The 25,807-nt window shown below is 39.2% G+C and overlaps 1 protein-coding gene across 1 annotated transcript in view; it reads right to left on the bottom strand.

Annotated features, from left to right (window-relative positions):
* Positions 1-912: 912 nt before the first annotated feature.
* Positions 913-25,807, bottom strand: part of bcl2a (BCL2 apoptosis regulator a) — a 50,116-nt gene continuing 25,221 nt past the window's right edge. The window contains exon 2 of the mRNA XM_079602533.1: positions 913-6,150. Coding sequence (XP_079458659.1) covers positions 6,019-6,150 — 132 coding nt within the window. The 3' untranslated portion in view covers positions 913-6,018. The remainder of the gene's footprint in view (positions 6,151-25,807) is intronic.

Below are 25,807 nucleotides of genomic sequence, written 5' to 3'. Positions count from 1 at the left end.
CTGTAAGTGTTATTAATAATTGTTGCTTTTATGTTTTATGTATCATGCTTAATTATTTTGTTTGTTGTGTAAGCACCGTTTAGCTTCTAGGTCTTCAATGGCAATTGAGATATGTGAAGTGTTTGTCGTTGTTTTCGGAGTTGTCTTAAAGAATAGAGTAATACCTCGTAGTAACGTTCTACATTTTATTTTTAATTTTTTTTGTAAAAACGTTATGTTTATGGATCGGGCTAATGCAAACAAAGACTGATTGTGCTTTTACAATATGAACTCTGGGCTATGCTCGCTAACATAACATTACATTCTTCATCTTATTTTTAGTTTTTTACTACAAACTACAAAGCAGTGGACTATAATAATTATTATAACACAATTTAATTGATAAAAGCATCATTGTACTCCGTGTTAAACAATAAGTATTATCTCTGTAAACACTGCTGGGTCATCTGACCAATCAATGCAGATTAGCGTCGCGCAAAGGAGGGGTTTGAAAAATGAGTCGTTGAACGAATCATTTGGGAGTCGGTGAGCAAATCAGGTAAAAATAAATGCATATTATACGACAACAAAAGTGTTTTTTGTCATTGCATGCATGTAAAACTGTTGTTGGGGACTCCCTAAACAACATTAGGAACATTTTAAATGTCATAATAGGTGCCCTTTAAAATAGTGACTTAAAAGGCTACGTTTCTTTTTATTTTACTTGTTACTATTATTGTGCTTTTCAGCTATCAAAAGGACTATGAGCACTGTTTAACATATTTTACCATGTAAAAATGCATATTTTCCCAAAATCAGTGCAGACCAATTCTCCAAATTCCATGTGTGTCCAATTACCACCCGATACCATCATGGTATGTTTTTGCGAGAGATGGTGCAATTTGCAAATGACTGCTGTAAACGGTAAACATGCGTATTCCTTTATTCTGAGCATGTGTAAAAGTATGTCTCAAGAAAGACCCCCAGGTTAAACAGAAGGATGTACACATGGCCCATTTTGATTGGTTAAATCCTCATCTCCCGTGAGACACCGTTGCCAACCTTCTCCTGTTCTTGCTTTAAACACTCCTGATATACAGCTGGCCTGTTAAAACGATTCCCTAGCTGCCTTCAATTTAGAGTACAGCAAAACATGACAGAATCCAAAGCGGCATATTGGAGTTTCTGACTCAGTGATGCAAACCGTGACAGCTCTTCTCAGATGATAAGGCAGGGTTTATTTAATTAGGACACATAACTGTTAGCTTATGACATGGATACGTACACAAAATGATATTGACATATTTAAAACTCACAAGTGCTAAGAGGATAAATTAAACAAACAAAAAAGAAAGAAAAAAAAACATGAACAATTGCTTTTGAATGCTACATGCTGAGGGCATACAAGACGAGAAGACAAACAGGATAATGGTGGAAAAATGAGAATTTGGAAATCAAATATAAACTCCTGTCTCTATATTAAAATCCTCCAGATATTTTGCTACATTTTAATGGATATGTGATATATGAGGGAAGGTATGGCAGCAAAGTCATTAAAAAAGAAAGAAAGCAAAGAAATCAGAGTAGAAAATCAATTTCTTTTTTCCTCAAAGGAAAGTGGTATTGTAAAACGAATGCATTATAGTAGCTGCCGAAGGAAAAAAAGAACATATTTATACTCTTTTCCATTTGATCTGATGGGGCGTGAGGGTATATTTTAGAATAGACACACAAACTTAGTCATTTATACTGAACACAATGTGAAAATCGCACTGAAACTCGAGTAAAATGAAGCTGTATAGCTGGAGATGAAAGAATGCACTCATGCAAAATGTAAATAACATAGTTAAACACCAAACCAGTGCAACCATGGTGACTGTAATTGATATTTTTCTTTTTAGCAGATCACCGGAACTCCACCATCCAGATGGAAGGAGGGAAAACCCCTTTCGCTGCAGTTTAAATCTCACTTCCATATTTATCAGACAGGACGTGAGCTAAAACAAAAGCCCATCCTCTTTCCATCTGTATGACGAGAATGAAAGAATGTATGAAAGAATGAGGAATGAACTGACAGATGGAGATTTCTTTTGCAGAAGTATAAGCCACACAACTTTGAAAGCGAGTGCTTTAGCTGATCAGAGCTGATCCTATTTTTACAATCAGAATTCAGATTTTTTTTCTGTAAGGAGGTAAAAGATAATTTACATATAAAAAAAGAAATACAGAATATTTTAAATAAAATATAATATTCACCCTGGAGATGAACCAAGTTACACCTTCTTTCCATGCCCACTCTCACACGGTGTCCTAACCAAATGTAGCCTCCGAGCATCATTTTATTTGTCTCTTAACAGAGAAAGGGAAAGTTTTGTGTAATGAGAAATGATAACAGCCAATCAGAACATATTTCATGTTTAAACCTGAAATGTCATTTTTATGTTAAAACTTGTTAGTACGACGGTTATATGTTGAGTGGCCTAAAAAATTAAACACTGCAACTCTGTGGTGTTTTCAAAATATTGATCTGTTGTTTGAACATCCCAACCTGCCCGACAACAGCAACACTGGTTCAGCCAATGGGGCGGGGCTGTCGATTTTGTCTCCAGGCGGAGTGTTTGGGAAACCTGTTTAAAAACAGTCAAATTCAGTCTAGAGATGCAGAAATTACACACTTCAGCTTTAATATGCAAGCTATATAAAGTGGGATTTTGGTTCATCATGATTAGGACACAGTTTTGGGGGCCATTCACATAAAACACGCTTATGCATTCCACTGCGCTGTTTTTCCATTGTGCATTAGATGGTTGCGGTTGCGTCAAACGCCTTTTGCAGTGTCTCACACATGATATGGTGTTATAAAAACAGCACTCAAGGTACAATTTTAGAGCTTGTGTTTTTTTCCCATTCCATTGCCCTGCCGCTGACTTTTTTAAAGTCAAAAAATGCATTCTGTGTGTATGGCCCCTTACAATGCAAATTATTTTGATGTATACACACATGCTACATAAGAACCTTATGATTTGTACATTTACCTGCACACCTTTACCAACTAGACTGCGCATTTCCTGCATCCTTAACCTTTCTTTTCATCTAGTCTCTTTTTTGTCAAAGTCAAATTTCCCTGACAATCACTGCTTGATTACACTTGAGGCATTGCTTTATAAAAGGTGCGGAGGAAATTGACACAAGCTGTATTTGAACATCGCTTGTGAATAGAAATCGATGCTATTTAATCAAACACTCAAGGCATCTTCTTAGACTCGAATCGGTGCATCTAGAGTCTGATTGTAATAGACTTCTCAGCTTCTCCTAACCAGAGGGTAAGTGAGACTTAAGGAGTGGATGGACTAGTTCCGCTCCAGCAGTGGCAGTTATACGCTGGTTCATCCACGAGCAGCTTCATATGGTGCAGCAACAGGGAGAAGCTCAACTCCACACCCTGTTGTCTTACATTGCTAGATCTTTAGCAGCTAAAGTAAAATGATCTTACAGTGTGAGTCCTAAAAACTCGCTTTAACATATTCTGATACAGTCCTGCACCGCCCGATAAAGGGTGCATCAATATAGTACACTATTAGATAGCGAATGTTTAATCTGTACCATTACACACTCGAGAGAGCTGTGTTGATAGGCTAGATAAAGCCGATCCTGACATGGATCCTTAGAGTATTGACTAGAATGAAAATGAGACTGTGAGGGAAAGAAGTACAGTTTGTTTATGTTATACTCTTGCATAGGCTGTTTAGCCGACAAAATACTGAAATGTCTTTCTGAAAATTTCCAGTAAAAAAAGAAACAAAAGAAAATCCAGACAACTTAAATTAGATATACTATAAACATTTACGTTCATCCGTCACAGCCTCTTTTTCGTTCACGCCACATTGACTGTTCACTCTGACTGAAGTCTGTAGACACAGTATGAGAGTTGTGCTCCATTTGGAATTGAATTGAGAACGCTTTTAAATTCAATTTCTGAATTTGAATAAAGAATAAAGTAAGAATTAAATGAATTTTAAATAAAAATTCTTAAGTTTAATCATTAAAGGACAAGTTTGGAATTTTACACTTAAAGGGGGGGCTGGAGGTTTCTGGTGATGCTACCACAGAAACCGGAAATTCTCGGGCCAGCAGCATGTGTCCAAATTTCAATCTTAACCATTCTATTTCATAAAAAACGATCTAAATACAGGGCTTTAAGTGTAAAATACCGAACTTGTCCTTTAACTAAGAAAAGTATGTTAGGACAAACTTTGAATGTTGGCTTGACAGCATTGTTTGAAAGTAATGCGATTATTTGCTGAATTGCAATTTAGTATATTAATTTCTGTTATTCTAAGTAATATTCAAATTCCGTGGGGCATAGCTAACTCAATTCGAATTCAGATTCAAACTTATAAATTGAAAGGATGCCCAAAGGATGATTTTTTGCTCAACCTTGTGCTTTATATGTAAATAATTCTCTCCCTGACACAGAGACAGAGCGTACTAAATCTACACCAGTGACTTAAATGGACATCTGAGGGGGAAAAGACATTAGGAAAAGCTGGTGTCTCAGTATCTTCCTGTGAATGAGAAATCAACCCTCCCAGTGAAAACACTGGGGACTTGTGGTATATCACTAGATGAGATTCTCTCTGGGGCGGAAGTTACAGAAGACGGATCGGATTTCTTTGGTTGTTGGGGCATCCAAAAATCTACAGCTCACAAGGTGCATGTAATCTACCATGCAAGAAAGATAACATTGGAGGGGCGGCGAGGAGAGAAAAGTGATACACCTAGGCCGTGAATTACATAGTCCGTTGTGTTCAGAGTCTTTTCAAAGCCCCGCTGGCCTGCATGCCTATCATGCCAGCCTGAATGAACTTCTGTTCCCAGCTGCCACCTGTCCGTTTCATCTGCAGACAAACATACACACCTGGCTGGGCTGGACACAACTGGCGGGTCGCCCGCGTTCTCCACCAGAACACAGCCAAGTCCAGCTCTCTCAACACAATCTATTTACAGACGTACACTACACACACACTTACACTACATGTACACAGACTTTACACATACACAATACCCTCGAAAATGGAATTTGAATACCATCAGAATTGCTCTTTTAACGCATTTTGCACCAATCAAACCAAAACAAAAAACAGAAGTAAAACTTCCAGTCTTTACATTCAAGAGGGGGCGATTTGGGTCAGACATCTCCACGACCCATGCTGGGTGAGATTACATCATGATATCCGCTTCGGTTTGGTTGTTGGCATGTTCTTTGTGCTCACCAAACAGTAAGACACGGAGCAAATCAAAGAGGAACTTTTTAATGAGGAATACTCAACATCTGTTGGTTTGACGGGAGATCTCAAGAGGTCCATCCAATGGAGTGAGAGACAGAAATAAACAAAAACATAAAAAAACACCCTGAATCAACAAAGTAGAGGTGGGTGGCCGAGTTCAAAATGCCATCATGCAATAAAACAGCTGAAAGAGTCTCTTTCTCCACACATGCAAAAAGTGGAGAAGTTATTTACATTCACGCCGGCAAACTTTCTTATTTTCCTCTCTCTTTTTTTGATTCATGCTACAAAATGCCAAAAAACCTGATATCAAAATGTCAAAAAAGCACAATCTTAAGTTTAAAAATCTCTTTGTACTTGTTTCATACACAAGAAACAAACTTTAAAGATAAAACGTCCATATGAAGTTTGTGAGCATGTGTTTGTGTGTGCACGTGTTTTGTGTGTCAATCTCTGTGTGAGCGCAACTGTACATGGCAGTGACGAGCATCATAGTTAAAGTGTGGGAGCGCTCCTGCGAGTCCTCATTCTGTATTCTTTTTCTTTATGTTTTCTTCACTCCAGAGAGGGTGAAAGAGCGTGAGCGCCGTAGCTCCCATGGCTGGAGGGGCATCGGATCAGCGGCGGCCTTTGAAGGGCACTGGTGCCGGGCTTAGCGGGGCAGTGTGGCGCTGAGAGATGCTTTGATAAGCTGAAGAGGAGAGACAGGCAGAGAAAGTGAGATGGATTGGCGGAGAGACCCGCAGGGCTGTCACTTCTGAGCGAAAAAGGCGATGGTCACTCCTGCCAAGCCCAGCGCCGCCAATCCAAGCACTTTCGTTAGATACGACAATGGATGGAACATAGAGTCTCTCTGCTGACCGTACAACTCCACAAAGGCATCCTGAAAGAAAAAGAAAGCAGAACATTAGGAACAGAGATAGGGCTGAAATTATTATAAACATGCTAAATTAAAAGCATGTCAAATTAAGATCACATTCTCCATTGCTCCCCTGCAAAAGGGAAAATGCAAAAAACATGGACAAAAAAGGGCAACAGCTAGACTGTAAAGATTGGAAACACTTGACTTTAGAATATTTGACTCAATTGCAGCATTTTGCAGTCAAATTTTTTTTTTGTGGAATGACCTGTATTTTCACTGTATTAACTATGATAATTAAAAAAGAGCATTCATCTGAAATTGATTTTGTTTTGTAACAATGTAAACACTTTTGATCAACCTAATGCATCCTGAATAAAAGTAAATTAAAATAAAGAAAAAGTCAATCTTATTGACCCCAAAGTTTTTAAACATATACCAACAGTAAGATATCAAATATTGAAAATAAAATAAACACATAAACCCTAGATGTTTTATGCATGTGTATATATTTAAATAAAATTACTGGGTAATCATTGGATTATCAGTTAGCAAATTAATCATTAGTTCCAGCCCTAATTCTGGCAAAAGACAATGTGGCAACAAACCTAAAGCACTCAACATAATGTCACACATTCAGTGTCTGATAGAAGGTCTGTAATGTGTAACGTGTCTAATTGCCATGTATAGGGAAATGATGTGTTTTCGCAGGGGGGTTTGAAACGAGCGCAACCCTCCTCCTTAACAGACACTCCACATCTGTGTAGCCAAATTCCTTCGGGACACCGTCCAGCCCAGAGAGAGAAACCCGTTGAAAGATAGAGAGAAAGAGGGGGCAGGCACAAAGAAGACAGCTCAAATCCATAACATTGAGCCCGGCTCCCTGTGAGCCCACTCACAGAGGAAGAGAAGGAGGAAATAGGGAAATAAAGGAAGAAGAGCGTATAAGACAGGGTCTCTGTGCCAGGGCTTCCACTGTCTCATCACACCTACGCACAACTGCGTTTCCTTCTCCAGCCAGACTCACTGCAGACTAACTAAAGCGCCTTTCACGCATTTGGAGAGCTGGAATCCTACACTCAAACATAAATACTTATCTGCATTTGGCACAAGGAAATGACAGAGTTCATCCCCCTCCTGTTTATAAGGAAATAATTAGGTTCTTTCCCAGAGCAGGCGGTGTAAATGAATAGTGTACAGACAAAATGAGGGACAGCCCCTTTCGAATAAACTTCCAGGAGAATTCAAAGCCGTAGGTCATGAACGCGACAAAACATTGCTGATGCAATCGAATGATACCATTGATTTTTCTCCATCTTCAGGCTGTTGGCGAAGCTGCGTGAGCTATTGGCCCCCCGAGTAAACAAGAAGGTGTTTGTGAACGTGTGAATGTGTGTTTGCATTTACGTGTACGTAGGTGTGAGGGTGTCTCAGTTGGTGTTTTTGGGTTTAATCACAAGACCCCCGGCAGCATCCACCCATGCACTCCTGTTTGAAACCCTCTGCGTGTGTTTGCGAGGAATGTGAGCAAGAAAATGTGTGCTAAAACTACAACCGGGAACAGAGTTTACCAGACAGTCCACAGTTAATAACAAAAATAACTAAAACACTAATCGTGTTTACTGCACTACTGTTCACTGAATTTAATAAATCCTACTGAAACATACTTATGAGCCAGTTTGTTTTAGTGAATCAAACGCTTGACCGATGTAGTCTGATTCTCAAACAGATGTCTCTCATGAGATGGTCATGTTAGTGGATTACCTATAGCTTGTCCTGTTTCCAGAACGAATGACTCTTAGCCGGTTCTTTTTAGTTAATCAAGTTTTGTTACTTATCTGGTCCACTGAAGTCTGCAATAATTTGGCAACAGACTGCTGAGTGCAATCAATACAATAAGAATTGCATGCCTATTTCCAAATATTTCTTCTCCAAAAATCATTACTGGAACTGTTAAGAATCCGGAATCGCTAAGAGGAATCGGATCCAGAATCGTAAAAATTCCTTTTGATTTCCATCCTCAGCTGAAACATGAGTGTGTATCTCTTCTCATTCTTGATCTCCAGATCCCCATGCAGCGAGCAGTTCCCTACTCAATAAGTAAAGCTGTGGTTTTATTGTGGCTGACAGCGGTGCATGATCGTCCTGCAGGCGCTGCTTGGGTCCGGGCTGGCCCAGCGAGGGGGCCGCCCTATGCCCAACTGTTTGAATTACATTATTCTGTGTTACGGGCAAGAGATCTACAGTTGAAAAGAGAGTGAGAAAGCAGTGCAACACAGCCTATTGTGAATAACCAGCACATGCTGAGACACAGAGCATTTGAATCCAGAAACGTCAGATAAAACTAACCGTGACTTGACGGGTATACAGGCATAGAGAAAGACATGGTGAGCAGCTTTCTCTCAGGCATTTCAAATAAAAATTTGCTGATGCAACACAAAGCACTAACTGTGTAAAAGTCCATTGATTTGAGTTATGAAAATAAACGTCATTTCAAAAATTTCATTTTACCCCAATTGTTTTTAAATTACCAGTGATGTTTTGTTTCTGAATTAATCCGTGTTTTTTAAAGAATCGGTTGAAATAATAATTCAATGACTCTCTCTCAAAATTGGATGTAAATGTTTTAATGACTCACCCATAGAGACACTCACTTGTTGCCACCTACTGGCATAAGATGTAACCTGCAGAAAGAGTCACTGAAAATTTCCCCAAACTCTGTGTGTGTGTGTGTGTGTGTGTGTGTGTGTGTGTGTGTGTGTGTGTGTGTGTGTGTGTGTGTGTGTGTGTGTGTGTGTGTGTGTGTGTGTGTGTGTGTGTGTGTGTGTGTGTGTGTGTGTGTGTGTGTGTGTGTGACCAAACAATACAATGTGAAGCGACATGAGGAGGAGAAAAAGATGGAATCAAACTTGGGTTTGGACCAAGCAATCAAACCTGATGCCATCTGCGTCTACAAGGGAGGTACAGAACTGCAGGTGTGCACATCCTCTAACAACAAGCAATCTGAGCAAATCACAAATCGCATTCCAAAAATGATCAATCTGCTATGGTCTATTGACTGGTGGAGAAGTGACTAGTTCTTTTCTTCTTTTCTTGCTGCACTGATGTCACGGTTTATTCCCCTTTTGTAGCGAGTATATTTATATTTTTATAAGTATATTTAAACATGACACAAAAACCAGGCTTAACATTTGTTTGCACCACTAACAATGGCTGCCAGCCTTATTATCAGGAGGAAAAGTCCTCACTATCTCTTAAGACATTTCCGCTGCTCTCGTTCTCTCTCTCTCTCGTTCTCTCTCTCTCTCTCTGTATTTATCTATCCATCTTATCCGCCTCTCTCGCTTTTTTTCTGTTTCTGTCTGTCTGTCTGTGCAGGCTATAAGAGCACCTGGCACAGAGCAACGATGAGAGGAAAGGAGGGAGGGAGGGAGGAATGGAGGTGACAGATATGACTAAAAGAGGGCTGTAACAATAGCACAAAATGAGCTCACAATACATCCTAATAGGAGCCACAGGAATTAGTGCCAGTGGAGATGTCAAACCCGGGCAGCCTGCTCAGGATGAGATGTCATCTTGGGGCATGTCTGGCTGCTGCCGATGTGATGAGGGCATAAACGAAAGCCCTGGCTGCCCCATCAGCGGCGGAGGTGACAGGACCAGGCTGGGAGGTGTTGACGGCCACGTGTACACATCCCTGTTTGCTCTCGTTTTTTCTCCCGCATTGGTAAACATCCTCATTAGGGGAGCTTCCGCCCTGTGTTTGAACAGACTCTTTCTGTTTGCCTAAGGCCTTTGTTAATGGCCTCCAAAAAGCAGCCCCTTATATACACAGGTACTGGCAGGCGCGCGCAGATGCAAGGTGATTATCGCTGTTGTATTCTAACTCGGTAATCATACGATCAAAGTGCAGCAAACGCACGAACGATGTCCAACGGCTCACATCTACAAACGGCTGTGAAATTAAGTTTTTTCTCTGAGTCCGCCTCTTCCTGCATCTCTATTTCTGTCCTTCCTGTGGAGTGTCGGTCAGACGCAACAGTGTCTTGGCACTCTGTTTAAAACCAAAGCACCTTTGTGGCCCCTAATGCCCACGGAAAGGCACTAAGCAGTGGGTGCCAACGGTCTAACAGAACCCTGCAGGACTTCCTGTGGTGGAGGAGGTTTGGAGTGGTGTGTTGCAATTGTAGGATGGAAATGAAAGTCGGTTAATGAGATCAAATTCAAATATGAAAAACATGGACAAAGAGGCCTGGCAGGAATTGACGAGCGAGTGCTTCACTCGGATTTGCCACTAAAAAGATGTGTGCAAACTGTAAAGATGTGTATGACTACAAACTGTAAAATGTATTTAGGAGGATGTGTGCGAACAAAAAAAGTCCACACGGGTCATAATTCTTTTATGAAATTTAAGGTCATAAAAAGTCTTACATATCTTAAATGGTATAACAAACTTTTTCATTGCGCTCCTAAAGTTTTCTAATGTGCTCCTAAATTTGTAAAAATCCTATAAGTCGCATCAGTCAAAAAATGAGTCATGAAGAGGAAAAAACATATATAAGTCGCACTGGACGATAAGTCGCGAAATTAATTTAGAAATTGATTTCACAAAATCCAGAGAACAGACATTTAATCTGGAAAGGCAAGTTATTCAACTACACAATAGCACACAGAACAACAGGCTGAATAGGTGTCCGGTATGTTAATGTAACACATTAACAGTTATTCAGCTGCACAATAGCATAAAGAACATATACCTGGGAGGCTGAATAGGCTTAATTAACATAAGCCAGCAAGTCCGTCAAGCAAGTTACCGGTAAGCAAGTTCACCAAGCTCCCGCGATCTCATTCCACATCACTGAATCCAATAATTTTGATATATAAGTCGCACCTGACTATAAGTCGCAGGACCAGCCAAACTATGAAAAAAAGTGTGACTTATAGTCTGGAAAATACGGTAAGTGTCAAGAAGACTTCCTAGCTGAATGCATAAATGGAGGTTTGTAGACAGGCAGCATTTACAGCCTTGTAAGGTAATCGCCAGTTGCCCAGGACTAAGTTCCGCGTCAAGTGCGCCAGTGTCATCACATCCTCAGATTGAGAATGAGTCCAAGAGATGAGCTAATGCCGAAACAGCTGACCCTCTTCAGCTTGAAGAAGGAAGAGATAGTTACATTACTTCTCCTTTTAAGAAAGCATGCATACATATAGAGTTATTCCGCCAAGTGTCTTATCATTAAGGAACTTTGCTATGACTTCTGTGATCACAATAAACATCCGATCTCATGATTTTTCAAATGGAGCTTCTTCAGTCAGCAAAGCACCAATGATTCCTTCCTCATACATCATTCAGTGACACAAGTGTCTGCGGCTGTCGTGCTGGTAATGCCATAAACCACAGGACAAATGAGATCATAAGAGGGATCCTCCAGCAACTTTCCATGATGGACAGCAGAATGACAACTGAAATTAAACATATCTGCTTTTTATTCAAGACATAATTCATAGAGTATGCCTATTATTATGTACTGTATATAGTTCAGTTTAAAACCAAATTATATAGTAATAGTAATACAACTTTTGTGGATTAAACTGTAAATAAGAAATAAATAGGAATTTTAGCAGATATTAAACTTCAGTAGGGGTCAAATAGAGTCAATTTGGAGTTTTGTGGCTTTTAGGTTTGATAAAAATATCTTTGAAAAATATATATTTTCTTTACTATACACAACCATTCCAAAGTTTGGTGTCGGTAGGATTTATTGCCGCTTTAAAAAAAGACATAACTTATGCTCACCAAGGCAATATCTATTTGATCAAAACTACAGCAAAAACAGTAATGTTTATGATAGCTGTCATTTCTTCCTGTTATGGCAAAGCTGATTTTCCAGCAGCATATTTCAGCAGCGAGGAATATTTTTGCCTTTTTTCGCTCACACATACGCGCACACACAGAGGAAACACAACAGGGATTTGTTTAATTTAAATGCATATTAAACACGCGCAGCGGAACTGACCCGTGAATGTGAATCAGCCATGTTTGTCAGACTTTTCAATCAGAACACCACCGACTTAATAAATCATCAGACTAGAAAAACAAATCCTGCATAACTAGAGGGAAGAACCTGCCGTCTGCCACAGATTGTGAACAGACCCACACATTTTTATATTCATTATAAATGAGACCGTGGTTATGAATGATCAACAGCAACGCCCAAAGAGCATCTCATCCCTCACGAACAGAGCGTGGCTGTTTCGTGTTCAATAACAGGATCAAGCAGCCATAAGCGGCTGAAATTGCAGAGCTTAGCAGTAAGAGAAGGAAACATTTTTACCACGAAACCTAGTTGAGACACAGATAAGATGATGGGACTCTCTGCAAGCTCAGTTCCTTATTAGACATGGCGGTCAGTGCTGAAATGGCATCTGACCCTGACCAAAGCCCAGATGCCAGTGTGTGGCCATCCTCCAGTGCTCAGCAAATGAAAACCATCAGGTCTGAGAAATGGTGCTAAAGTGGAGCCGAAGAGGAAGATTGCACCTTGACCTTGTAATCTGATGCATCCGAAAAAAGGTAAAGCTCTCCATTAAACTGACATTGCACGGAAAGAGACAAGGCTATGTCTCCAGGCTCTGGGTCTCCTATATTTAACAGCATTATTCATGCCGCCCTCTTTCATGCATCTTTCTCCCCCTCTCTCTCTCTCGTTTACATATTCTCTCTCTACCAGACATTTGCTATCAAATTATTTTATACTGTATAAAGTGCCTGGAGCAGGTTTCATCATTCACTTTCTAAATCTTATCAGGTTAAATCATTGCCACCAAAAAGAGAATATTGATTTTTGGAATCAAGAACAATGGCAAAGTAAACAGCCAGACAAAGTAGGGTATAACAATCACTGATACTGATATATAATAAATACACCTGATAAATAGAAAAGTTTACAACTATGGTTATTTTAAAGAAAATGTGTTGCAATAACTGTACAACGTAATGTGCTCATGATTAGTTCACCCAAAACTGAAAATGATGTAATTATTTACACACCCTCATGTCAAACCCGTTTAACTTAACTTTAATTCTTCTGTGGAACACAAATGGAGATTTTTTGAAGACTTGAATTGCTACATCCTTTTAGAATTAACAAAGACAGACTGAGCTCAGACTCAAACTGAGAATGAATCAAATTTTTCAAACGATTCAAATGAGTCATTGAAAAGATAAGACTTTAAAAATTATTTGATCAATTGGATATTACTCTTCGTCTCATGAATGTGCCAATGAAATAGTTTTGTGTGTGTGTGAATAATGATCTAAATTCTGATCTGTACCTAAAACAGCTATAATATGACTTGGAAATTGGAATATTCTAATAAATCTCCAAAAACATATGGACCACTTCTATGTGTTTAGAAGCTTTTATTGAAAATGAAAAGAGTGTACAAATGTTAAAAATCCACATTTGTCTTCCACAGAAGTCACCGACTTAACTATCTCTTTACTCAAACACATGCACATCCGTTATTCACTTCACATATATTCTGGTTAATTGCTGTTCATAAATACATTTGCCAGCAGCAGTAAAAGTGCTGCCTTTATTGATTTACAGATCTACTTTTTGCATTCGTTGGGGGGGGGGGGGGGGGGGGGGGGGAGAATGGGTTGCTAGTTCCTCCCAGCATAGATGCTTTCCAAATGTTGATGAAAACCTGTTCCGTTGCGACAAAACACTAGTGAATACGCTCTATCCGCTTCAAACTGCTTATCCAGGACAAAACATTTCCTCTTTTTTTCCCAGTACTCTTCAGGGCCAGCGGGGGGTTTATGAAGAGTGAGGTACGCTGGGATTCAGATCACAGGCCCCATGGCTTCCACATCAAAGTGAAGCCTCTGGTCTACACAAACGTACGCTAGTGGTTCTGCGTTCCCTAATTCACTGTCTGATTCTGTCTGTGTGATGTGGCACCCTGAGGACTCGACCACTGAATAGGACCACAGGGGCCCCTGCAGTCACTGCTAGTCCAACCCAACTGTGTCGAGTGGTGATACTCACCTATTCTCTGTTCACCTAATGACTGCATATTACTTTCTAAAGACAGCCCTATCGTAACTAATTAGATAGAACCCATTTCTCTTTTTAGCTCAGGTTTGGTGGGAAATTGGGGGGCCCTGTTCTGTTTTAGTGGTACAGTATTGTACTTAATTTAATATCGTACATTAGGCAAGGCAAGGCAAGGCAAGGCAAGTTTATTTATTTTCATACACTATGGCAATTCAAAGTGCTTTACAGAAAGGAATGAAAATGAAAACAAAATAAAAGCAAGGAAAATGAAAACAGTTATAAAATAAATTAAAAGAGATATATGATACAGTTATAAAATGAATTAAAAGAGTAAAAAGATGATACATAGATAAACTTCTCTGGTAAAACACACCGGTGTATCATATTTTTCACAACTCCCAGTTTTACTGTGAGATTTTCCCATGGTGATTACACTGTGTCTGTGGTGTTCTTTTGACGCGCCTAAGAAATCTATTGGACGTCTCCGATGGACTTGATTTTCCCCTAAAATCGGACAGGAGGAGCTCTAGGACTGACTCACAGGGTAACCTCAGGTTCACTGCCCCATCAGTCCGCACTCCAAAAACCCATTTGTTCGGAAGCTCTAGAAATGGAATCAATTCAGTCCGCACCCCACAGAACCTTGTGTTTAATTACACATCAAACTCACTACACCACCACAGACCCAGGTCATCAGCATGGTTTCATCTCTCAAGTTCCCCAATTAAGTAATTTATGTTTGTCTCTTACCTAATTCTTAGTGCCATTTGAGTTCAGTTTAGAATCAAAAAGAGGAATACAGTGGAATCAGTCAGACATACCGTGGATACAGCTATAAAAAGAATTAAAAGAGTAATAAGATTATACATAAATAAACTTCTCATCAGGCAAAACACTGGTATATCATATTTTGCACAGCTGCTTGTTTTACTGTGAGATTTTCCCATGTGGATTGTACTGTGTCTGTGGTGTTATTTCGACGCGCCCAAAAAAATCTATTGAACGTCACCAATAGACCTGATTTCACCAATGGACCGGACAGGAGGAGCTCTAGGACTGACTCACGGGGTAACCTCGGGTTCACCGCCTCATCAGTCCGCACCCCAAAAACCCATTTGTTCGGAAGCTCTAGGAATGGAATCAATCCAGTCCACACCCCACAGAACCTTGTGTTTAATTACGTCAAACTCACTACTTCATCTCTCAAGTTCCCCAATTCTCAGTGCCATTTGAGTTCAGTTTAGAATAAAAAGGAGGATGCAAAATAAAATAGTGTAATCAGTCGGATATACAGTGGCACAGTACTCATTCAGTAAATGCACAGGTTAACAGATGTGCTCTGAGTCTGGATTTGAATGTGACTGAGCACATCTGGTCTCTTCTGGAAGGTGGTTTTAGCTTCGGCTGGCATAGTAGCTAAAAGCGGACTCACCATGCTTAGAGTGAACCCTTGGTATTTCTACCTTCTTCTTTCTTGGTATTGTGGTCCTAATGATCTGAGTGGCTAAGGCTTATATTTAGTGAGCATATCTGCAATGTATTGAGGTCCTAGGCCATTGAGTTATTTATATACCAGTAATACTTTAAAATCAATCCTAAATGTAACTGGGAGCCAATGTAAAGACCTGAGGACTGCTGTGATATGTTCATATTTTCTGGTTCTGCTCAGAATTCTGGCAGCAGCGTTCTGTATGAGCTGCAACTGTCTTATGGTCTTTTTGGGAATGCCAGTGAGGAGTCCATTACTATAATCCACCCTGCTGAAACCTAAGCATCTAATTCTTACAAATTTTTTGAGATGATAGTATGCTAATTAGGGATGTGAATTTCTGCCAAAAATGCCATTCGACAATCAAGGAGGAAAGGTCACATTCACAAAGGTCACAAAAAAAACCACATTCTCACAATGACAGAAAGGGAGGCCAATTTCATCTTTGGCGATTTGTCATCAAACAAACTGTTTATTAATTGACCAAGTAACATTTTCTCATTTTTTATTTATTTATTTTTACTTAGAAGGCCTATAGTAGGCTAATTGGAAGAAGAAAAAACAATAAGCACGACAGTCCGTTTGTGCATCGCCAAACCAGATGCTCGTTAGATAAAAAAATAAAATAAATGCGATATAAGATATGTCATAGGCTAAAGATTTTATGCGAACCTGCCTTGTTACCGGCAATAACCTACTTTTTAAACAAATTAGTTTCAATCAAACTATTCATAGCCTAACGCTTAATAGGCATATGTCATATTCTTGTTCACAAAATTAGTGTTGTGGGAGGAGACGCGAGTGTAATGTCCAGCAGCGGAGAACACCCGCTCGGATGGCACAGAAGTCGCAGGCACACTCAAGTAGGAGATTTCTAACTATGCCAGGCACGGCATACTTTACACTCAACTTTATCATTGTTAATTTTCTTAAACGAGTCCCACATGGAGCTTCTTGGTTGTTGTTGCATGGTTGGTCGCAGAGTTAACGGTCACGAGGTCACGACAATGCTCTCCTGTTGTTTGTTTACTATGTACACAACACAGGTAGCCTAGGTCACGCAGTAGGGGGTTTCATTCATGTTAGCGACACCTTGTGTCCCCGACAGGAAAATACCCTGCTGCGCGATCGGTGACAGTAGACGCGGCGTCAATTATGTAGAACACATTGGAATTGCACAAAAATATAACGATATTCGAAAAATTATATGATCGAATTTCGCACGCAGTTCGATCACGACTCATCCTTAATGCTAATTTAGTTTTTGCTTTGACATGACTAATGAATGAAACTAAAGTCTGACTCCAGAATCACACCGAGATTCCTGACTTTTTTTGATTTTTTGTTTATTATTTGAATCCAGTGTCAAGGTATGCGTTCACCTTGAGAGCTTCATCTTTGTTACCAAACGCAATGACTTCAGTTATGTCTTTGTTTAATTACTACAGTTGAAATTAAACAATGAAATTGAAAGATTAATGATTACTAAATTACAATGATATATATGATCTGACGAATTTTATCAACTTGATTCTAGGAGTGACGTTCATTTCGGTCCAGTTGCTGTAAATCATTTCTTATCTCTTCAGATAAAAGTGTAATTTAGCATGTAGCAAACGCAAGTCATCTGTGATCCCTCAGAAGGGTTTGTTTCACTTGCCTCATTTAGCTGTGTGGTGTTTTCTGGCATTCTCCTATCATAAACAGCCACTCTGTGAACGGAGTGATCTTCATTTTCCCAGGCTAAAGCCTGCTAATTCATCCACTCTCATGCTTCATGAGAAAAAAAGAAAAGAAAATGATCTTATGAGAGGATAGAAGTCAGACATGATGTTGCATAAGGGTAATTGTAATTGTGTCACTTCAAGAAAATGTGGCAACAGTAAAGATCAGAGACAGATGTCACATTGCAAAGAATCTTCTTTATTTTGGTGCAATGTTGCACCTAAAGGCTGTTTCTGAGACTACTACCAGATCGGATATAAACAATATATAAACACTTCAATTGTAAAATCAAGTTAATATATTTTCTACGTAACCAAGCATGTTGTAAAATGTTGGGGGAAAAGCATGGAGGGAACGTGAATGTAAGTAAGCGGTCAGTTTTACAGAAGTATTCAATGAGAACATGTTTTTCTCATGGGTAAAAATACTAAAGGCCGCTTATAATGCAATGATCATGTTTCTGAAATTACTCAACATATGCAAAAACATGACTCTTTTACATGCTATGATAAATCTGACAAACGCAGCATTTCATTAACATATTACATGTTATAGATATGAACTTGTGCTTTGTGCAAGTATGCATCAAAATTGAGTAGTAGTGCTCATGTGAGCCATGATAGTTTGAATCTTGCTTGCAACCTTAAAGGATTAGTTCACCCAAAAAGGAAAATTCTGTAATTAATTACCCTCATGTCGCTCAAAACCCAAGATCTTCGTTCATCTTCGGAACACAAATTAAAATATATTTGATGAAATTCGAGTGCTTTCTGACTCCAGAGAGACTGCAATGTAATCATCACTTTCAACAAGGCCCAGAAATATAGTAAAGATATAATTAAAATAGTCCGTGTGACTACACTCTAAAAAATGCTGGGTTGTTTTAACCCAATTTTGGGTCAAATATGGACAAACCCAAATGTTGGATCAAAAATGCAATTTAAAAATTTAACTCAATGGCTGGGTTTGTCCATATTTGACCCAAAATTGGGTTAAAACAACCCAGGATTTTTTAGAGTGTATAGTGGTTCAATCTTGTTGTGTTTTTTTTAAGGGACCAAAATACTTTCAAAATCAACATGCATGCATGTTGAAATTTTTTTTTCAAAATCAACATTTCTTCTCATTAAATGGCAGAATTTTCATTTTGGGGTGAACTAACGGACCAAGGCACTTACACACCTGACATTGAATACTATGAATATTGTTTCCTCTATTGTATGTCACTAAATGCATAAATCTAAATGTACATGTAACACTTCCTCATTCTGTCTTCAATTTCTCCTCCACTATACCTTCTATCCCTATAAAAGTGCCAAAAAGGCTATAAAAAAACATTATATTAATTCTTAAGCAAAACTTATCAATGAAAAGAAAACCCAAAGAATTGAGTTAGCTCAGACATAGTCCAACAGTGTGGGTGGCCAACACAGAAGAATAAGTGAGGGATCCCCACACTCATGTTCTATTGCAAAACACCTTACTCGTGCAGAAAGAAAATGTTCAGCAACAAAAAAGTCATTGAGTTTTGTTTCCATGTTCAGTTGAAAAACATGCGGGGTAGTGGGTGTTGGGGGATGTGGAAACAGACCACCGATTAGGATGGGCACCAAACGTTGCCAACATGTGACAGGTGTGCGCCCCTTTCCTCGCCCACTCCATAGCTTCCTCCTCCTTACACCCACCCAAACTCAACAGTGGGTCATTTCCTTCTTTAACGTACAATGTTGGCAGTTGGCAATCATAACACATGATTCCATATGAGGTAGAGGTCAGCTGCTTCCCACTGTAAAACATATTTAATTTCTTCTCCCATCCATATCGGCCTTACTCTTTCTACACACACAAAGAAATATTACACAGCAGGGCTATTCACAGACTCCAGTGGACTAGAACATTGATCAAATGTCATCTATGACGGTACGGAAAAAAACAGCAGGTGATGTAAGGGTGAAGTCTTGAGAAAGCCGGGTATGATGCACCAAAACACTGGAAAGTAAACATGTTTAGCTTATAATTAAAACTTTTACCCTCACCACTGAAAAAACTCGATGACACCCAGCAGTTATGGAGGGGGATTTCCAAGTGTTTTGTAAACACAAAGAAGCAGGTACTAAATCAAATGATGGTGCTGGGTAGGTCATGATAGAGATATGGCATTTTGATGTACAAACAAATCAACAGGAAAACCAATAGTCTCCAACAGGGAAATGATATGACTACTGGAGGATCATGCATGAAAGAGCACAAAGAAAAGAGGAGAATCACATCTATGATGTTTTGTTTCAAATGAGAAAGGGAGAATAGGTGATAAAGAACAACAGAGGTGTGCTTATAGAGACATTCAGTCTGGGTTATTGTGCAGACACAAGGCTGAAAATTCCCTGATGAAGTCTTTTTCCCACTTAGAAGTAATCAGAATCCTGTGCAAATTAATTAAATCCCATCCATTTGGTAAATCCGTTTGGATTAATGATCTGATCGAGCCATTATTTGTTAATGTGATGGGAGTCAGAACTTGCTACGCATCAGCTAGGGTTGCATCCATGAGCTTGTGGAAATCAGTACAAATACTTGCTAAACCCAAACCATGCCCATGATTCAGCCAAGTAGAACATGTTTGTCCTGGATCAACACCCGTGGTTGGTCCTGGAACAATATTTCTATTAAACAAGCCCTTTGCTTAACCCTAACCCATACGTCTAAAATTTGACTGGTTAACAGGAATGTTGTTCCTGGACCAACAACGATGTTGATCCGAGAACATGTAAATCACGCTAAGTATAAACCTGGAAGAAGAGCTGCACAAATAATCATAATAAAATCTAAATTACGATATGGATAGTTAAAATAAATAAGTATAGCCTACATGTGCCGTGTGCTTGAGAGTGGAGCATTAAAAACTGTTGTGAGCTAAACAAACTTAAAGGCCTTCCTTTAGATTACTGACAAAATAAAAGCCTAGTGTTTAATGTGTAAATGTGGTGAAAGTGGAGAAATAAAGCTAAAATTGAAAAATTACAATTAAAAGGTATTTTGCTTTAGTTAAATGCAGTTCAAATGTCAATGGCATAAAACCAATAAAAATAAATAATTATTAATTAAATAAATATTTCTTTAAATTAACTAATAGCATTATGATTTTCTCTGACCAAATTGTTTGTCATATTGCAGTTCAAAATGCAACTAGAAAAAATAAATAATTTAATAAAAATAGATAAAGTCATTTGTTGTTGTTTTCCTTAAACATCTAAGCAGCAGCACTATGTGAAATTAAATGTTTATCCTAAAGCAGTTAAAAATGCAATTGCACAAAAATAAGCAAATACATACATATTTATGTATATGTAATTGCAATTTGAACTGCAATATGATAAACAATGTGGCCAGACGTCATATTGCTATTAATTAATAAAAAATATTTATTTATAACAATATGAGTTTGTTTGGCCAAATTGTCCAGAAAGCATTAAATACTGTTAAGCAAAAAAAAAAAACAGTAAACAATAAAATGACTTTTAAAAAAGTATAAAGCCTTTTAATTGCAATAAACTGGACAGAAACAATAACGGTAACTCAAAATGACTTCTTAAACCTTCACTCATAAATAATTTATAAGAAATCGTAGGGGAAATCTCAAATGGAAAAATACTTTCCCCCAGATTTTCTTTTTTACCAGCCATGTGAAGAGCTTAACTGTAAGTATGGCATCCTACAAGCGACACTGGAGTTTACATAAGCGTGTACGCCGGTGGTTTGAAGTGTGCAAGTCAGTGCTTTCAGTAGGTTTATTTGTGTGTGTTTGGGTGTGGGGGTTTAAGTGGAGACTCTGAGTCATGCGATGGACGTCTGTTCATTTGCATGAGGTGAAATCCCTGAGCAGGCAGCGATATGCTGACAGATGCAGCAGAACGGGGAGAACATTCAAACTACTCCTCACCAGCAGCACCCAGCAAGCGAGCAGACGGGTTGATGGTGCTCATCTGGGCGAGGTGTTAAACGCTGACAGCCGAAGCGCAGTTCTGAACCGTCTGCTCGTCCTAATGAAGCAAGCCAATGTTCGCCCTCATCTGTCGGGTGCAGCTGATGGAGGCGAAAAATTGTCAGATGCATGAATCATATTTCTTCTCTAGCTACCCGATCTTTCAAATTTGACTTCACAAACAAATCAATGAAGAAACCCCTAACAACTCCTCTTCTCCTCGCTTTGTCTTGCCGTCTCTCTCAAACAGTCTCTCGCTGTATAGAGTTTATGCAGTGCAATATCCATGAGCCTCTCTTCATCAGCCCTTTTCTCACACACTACCTATTATGTCAGTCGCATGCAGCTGGGCTTTGAAAAGGAGGAGTATTTGGTGTCATATTTCGGTGCAATGGGAACACAGAAGGGAGGGTTGCCTGGTTAGATGGAGAAAGGGATAGATAGACACAATAGCGCAGAGTCTTGTTTGAAGTCTGAACCGCAGATTCTGTGTCTTGGCTTTACACCACATTGGAGTTACCGGCACCCCTCAGGTTCCAAACTCAAGAAATTAGCAACTCAATCCCTCCCCCAAGGCAGAAAGAGTTGGAAAGAAAGGGCCAAAGTAACTGAACGGAATAGAAATATTTTCAGTATGCTGTCAGAAAGCAGACACACACAATGGCTGGTCAAATAGCTGAGGCTCAACGTCACTGTAAAGTCAGAAGGGGAATTTTGGAGTTTCGTGAGCCTACGCCTCGCTGGTTTCATTCCCAGCAGCAGTGGAGCCTAACTTGGGTTCCTTAAACCTCAGGGAGAGAAACCGAGAAAGGGTTCAGAACGTATGCATGCATTAAACAATTATAGAATAACTGTTCAAATGTCTGCGCAAACAATCAAAACTAAAATTTCACAAGCCATCTATGCCTAGTCCAACTTACTGGTTACTTCTCTATAAGCATATTTGGTTGTTAGTTGTATGAATGGGTGAGGGATCAGCAGTGCTCATTTCCTAACACAGCCATAATGGACCCTTTGAAATTGAATACCCATTCAGTCTTTTGTACTGAGGCCTTTATAGCATGATTGAACGATTCAATTATTCAATATCCTGCTTTGTGCAATTTATTGATTCTTCTTTTTTCCAGTTTCCATTATCCTGTTACCCTTACCAACAGGATTCATTAACTGGCAGTCTAGAGAGCAGTTCCACTGCAGCAACAGCATCTAATAGGAAGCTTTAAGAGGGGACTCATGAGGCATATTCGCAAAGTAATATACATAACTACAAATGAAGGACTTTCAATTTCTATCTGCATTCTAAGAGTCTAGTTCACTTGCTCTCTGAATGCCAAAATGGCTTAGTTAAAATGAATTGATGCTGCTTGAAATTTCCTGCTGTTTTGGACCATGAAATGAGATGATGGCCCATTCATGTAACAAAAACTGATGTTTATCAGTGCCGATTATGCATAATTTAATAGCTCCATGGCTGTTGTAAATACATCCTCCCTTACTGCTAAAACCAGTGCATTAAATATTTATCTAGCCGGGGATTAAGATGGTGTTACATACAATACATCAAATGTGTCTAAGTTGACCACCTCAGGGCCAAGCTTCCTGTAAACAGAGGAACTCACTTCCTGAATTTAGGATGCTTCAGAACATGAGACGTCTCAAAATGCCACTCTGAGCTGGACATATTCATCTCAAAAGTCAAAACTCAAAAGGATGAGAGTATACAGACAGGCTCACGAGGAAGAGAACAACAAGCAATCTCACAAAGTCATCGGTTCCAGAAAGAACTAGGTACTAAACACAGAGACCTGGCTGGATCAACCTGCTCAAGGCAAAGGGCCAATTGCATCAGTGTGCCATTAGCAAATGTCAGCTTAATAGTCTCGGCACGTATTGTTCAGGTGGATACCCTGAGTGTGGAGATAAGGGCTTGTGTATGCTTCCATAAATGATGACAGAGATGTTGCCTCAAGACTGATGTGGCCTTAGCATTTCGTCTTAATATTTTAATGTACAGTCTAAACATGTTAAATTATAAAAGACAAGAAGGGATTGCCCAATAAAATCTATTCAGACTATTGATTTAGTTGTGTAAAGTGTAAAAGTCAAATTTCTTCTTTGTAATTTCTAACTATTTAAATATACATTGACTAATGATCTGTTGTATATTGAATAATTTAAAAAATATATATATTGTAATATAAGAGTGCCTTGTCTTTATAGGATATGAGGACATGAAATTCATTTAATTAATCTAATTATTAATTAATCAACAACAAAAAATAATTCATTTAAAAAAACACACGTTTATTTTATTAGAAACACCTAAATTGACTGATTTTATCAATCTTGAATATTGACTTGAGCTTTTCCATCATCATTAATTGCTATATAACTCTAATATGTTTGCTTTTGGAGGAATTTAGAAGCTTGTAATAAGGTTTGCTAACAGAAGAAGCAGATTTAGTAAGTTGTTTGTCCTTACTGCCAAGGAAATATTTATTAGGTTGTCCATCATTTGCAGATTATGGTACAATGTATTTAGGGTCCAAACTGATGACTCAGTGTAATGATGATCATGACAGCATTTTGTAGACTACCCAGAAATGGGAGGAGGACAAGGGGTTCAGAGTGTGTATTACTGGAAAAACAAGCTGACCGTAAACACACACACACACATACACACAGACACTGATCACTTCACAGTGGCCTGTTGCCCATGATTGACCTCTCTCTCTCTCTCTCGTACACACCAAACGGACAAGAACACACACTGAAAAACAGCAGCAGCTGGTGTACATGACACACAATCCTGGAACAGACCCGCAGAGCTGGTGCTCTTTTTCAGGAAAATAATGTAATGTGTATATTTCATGTTGTTTTCCCAGTCTACTGTTGTGCAATCCATGCTCAAGTTCAATCGTTCTCAAAGTTGATCTCACACTGTGCTTTTGGTAGTCTAAATCATCTATGTACAAAGGGAAACAGCACTCCTCCCAGATCCATTTTGTATCTCAACTTACGTGACACCAACAGTCGCCTGGTGATTGATGTATGCTGCTCCGCTGATTTTTGTTTGTCTTATCCTCTGCTTATGTTTCTCGTTACACATCTTACATTTCAACCGGGTACATAATCCAACAAATGGCCTCAGTTGAATTCTGACATGCCATCAAAAAGGAATCCAACAGCAACAGAGTATTTACAGCATTGGCGAACTATGGCTCAATTCCTGGGTTTGTGCAAAACAGTGGGACACCTCAAGAATGGCATTCGCAAGTGTGTGTGTTTTTGGAGAGGAGTGTGTGGTGGGAGAGAATGTGATGCTCTAGACGACTGTGGGAAGAGAGAGGGGGCGAACTTGGCTTAGGTGCTGCAGGGACGGAGAATAGGATTGGCCCCCTTACAGATCTTGTACATTGAGGCATCAAAGAGCTTACGGCGCTGCTTCCCACGATAGACACCACGCACCCTGTCAAACACATCCCTCCCCCCAACAGGATCACAGATAAGTCACCATGTCTGCGCTCATTCTTTCTTGTTTAATGAAATTCCAACCTATTCCTACGCTTCTGTTAGGAAAAAGGTCTTTGTGCATGTAGCTTCTGAAGACTTGTCTTGTAGTGATGGGAGAAAATGAGACAGTCTAACTATTTCGATTTACGCAGCTTTTTGATCAACTCGCCAGCAAGGTCATAAACTGTCTGATAACTAAAAGTGTCATGAAATGGCGTATTAGAGTGACGCCACTGATCTTATATTTCAGGTCAAGTCCACCTCACCTCACTCACATCATTGTCATATCATTTTGCCAAAGAATTTATCTTTATAAACACACATTAAACATTAAACATTGGGGCAAAAGTTAAAGAATATTATAATTATTTAATTAACAACCTGTATTTACTGACATTAAATATGATATGAGAACATTCATTCAATTAATAATTTATTAAATATAGCCTAGGCTAAAACATTTTTAAAATTGCAAATAGTGGCAAAGTAGACCAAATCCAAACGAACTGAGGTTTGAAAAAGAGCAAAATTCTTGCATATTTCTAAAGGGAGTGAGCAATTGCAACATGGTTGCAAAGTGTTGCTGTGGGTTGAGCAAATTTCCAAGTATCACAAGCCCTAAGGATAATCTATGGCGAAGAGAAGCAAAAGAACAACTGTTTTACAAAGCGCTATTGGTCTTCATTCAAAAATGTACTCTGAAGGATATCTTCAGGCTTTGTTTAGGGGGATTCGATTAGGTGTTTTTCACCTGAAAGAGCTCAGGAGGCCTGGTTGGCGTCCCTTTTCCAGGCCTCTTTGTTGAGATGTTCTTGCAGCTGTGGAAACAGCAAATGGAGCTTGCCCTGTGGCCATGTTGGGATTGGGTGGGGATCTGACCTCTGCTCTGAATCATCTGCAGTCTAA

The sequence above is a fragment of the Phoxinus phoxinus genome (genome assembly GCF_949152265.1).
Source record: "Phoxinus phoxinus genome assembly, chromosome: 24".
In the NCBI taxonomy this organism is placed as follows: domain Eukaryota; kingdom Metazoa; phylum Chordata; class Actinopteri; order Cypriniformes; family Leuciscidae; genus Phoxinus; species Phoxinus phoxinus.
Note: the sequence above shows the minus strand (reverse complement) of the source record. Positions and strands in the feature narration are given on the sequence as shown.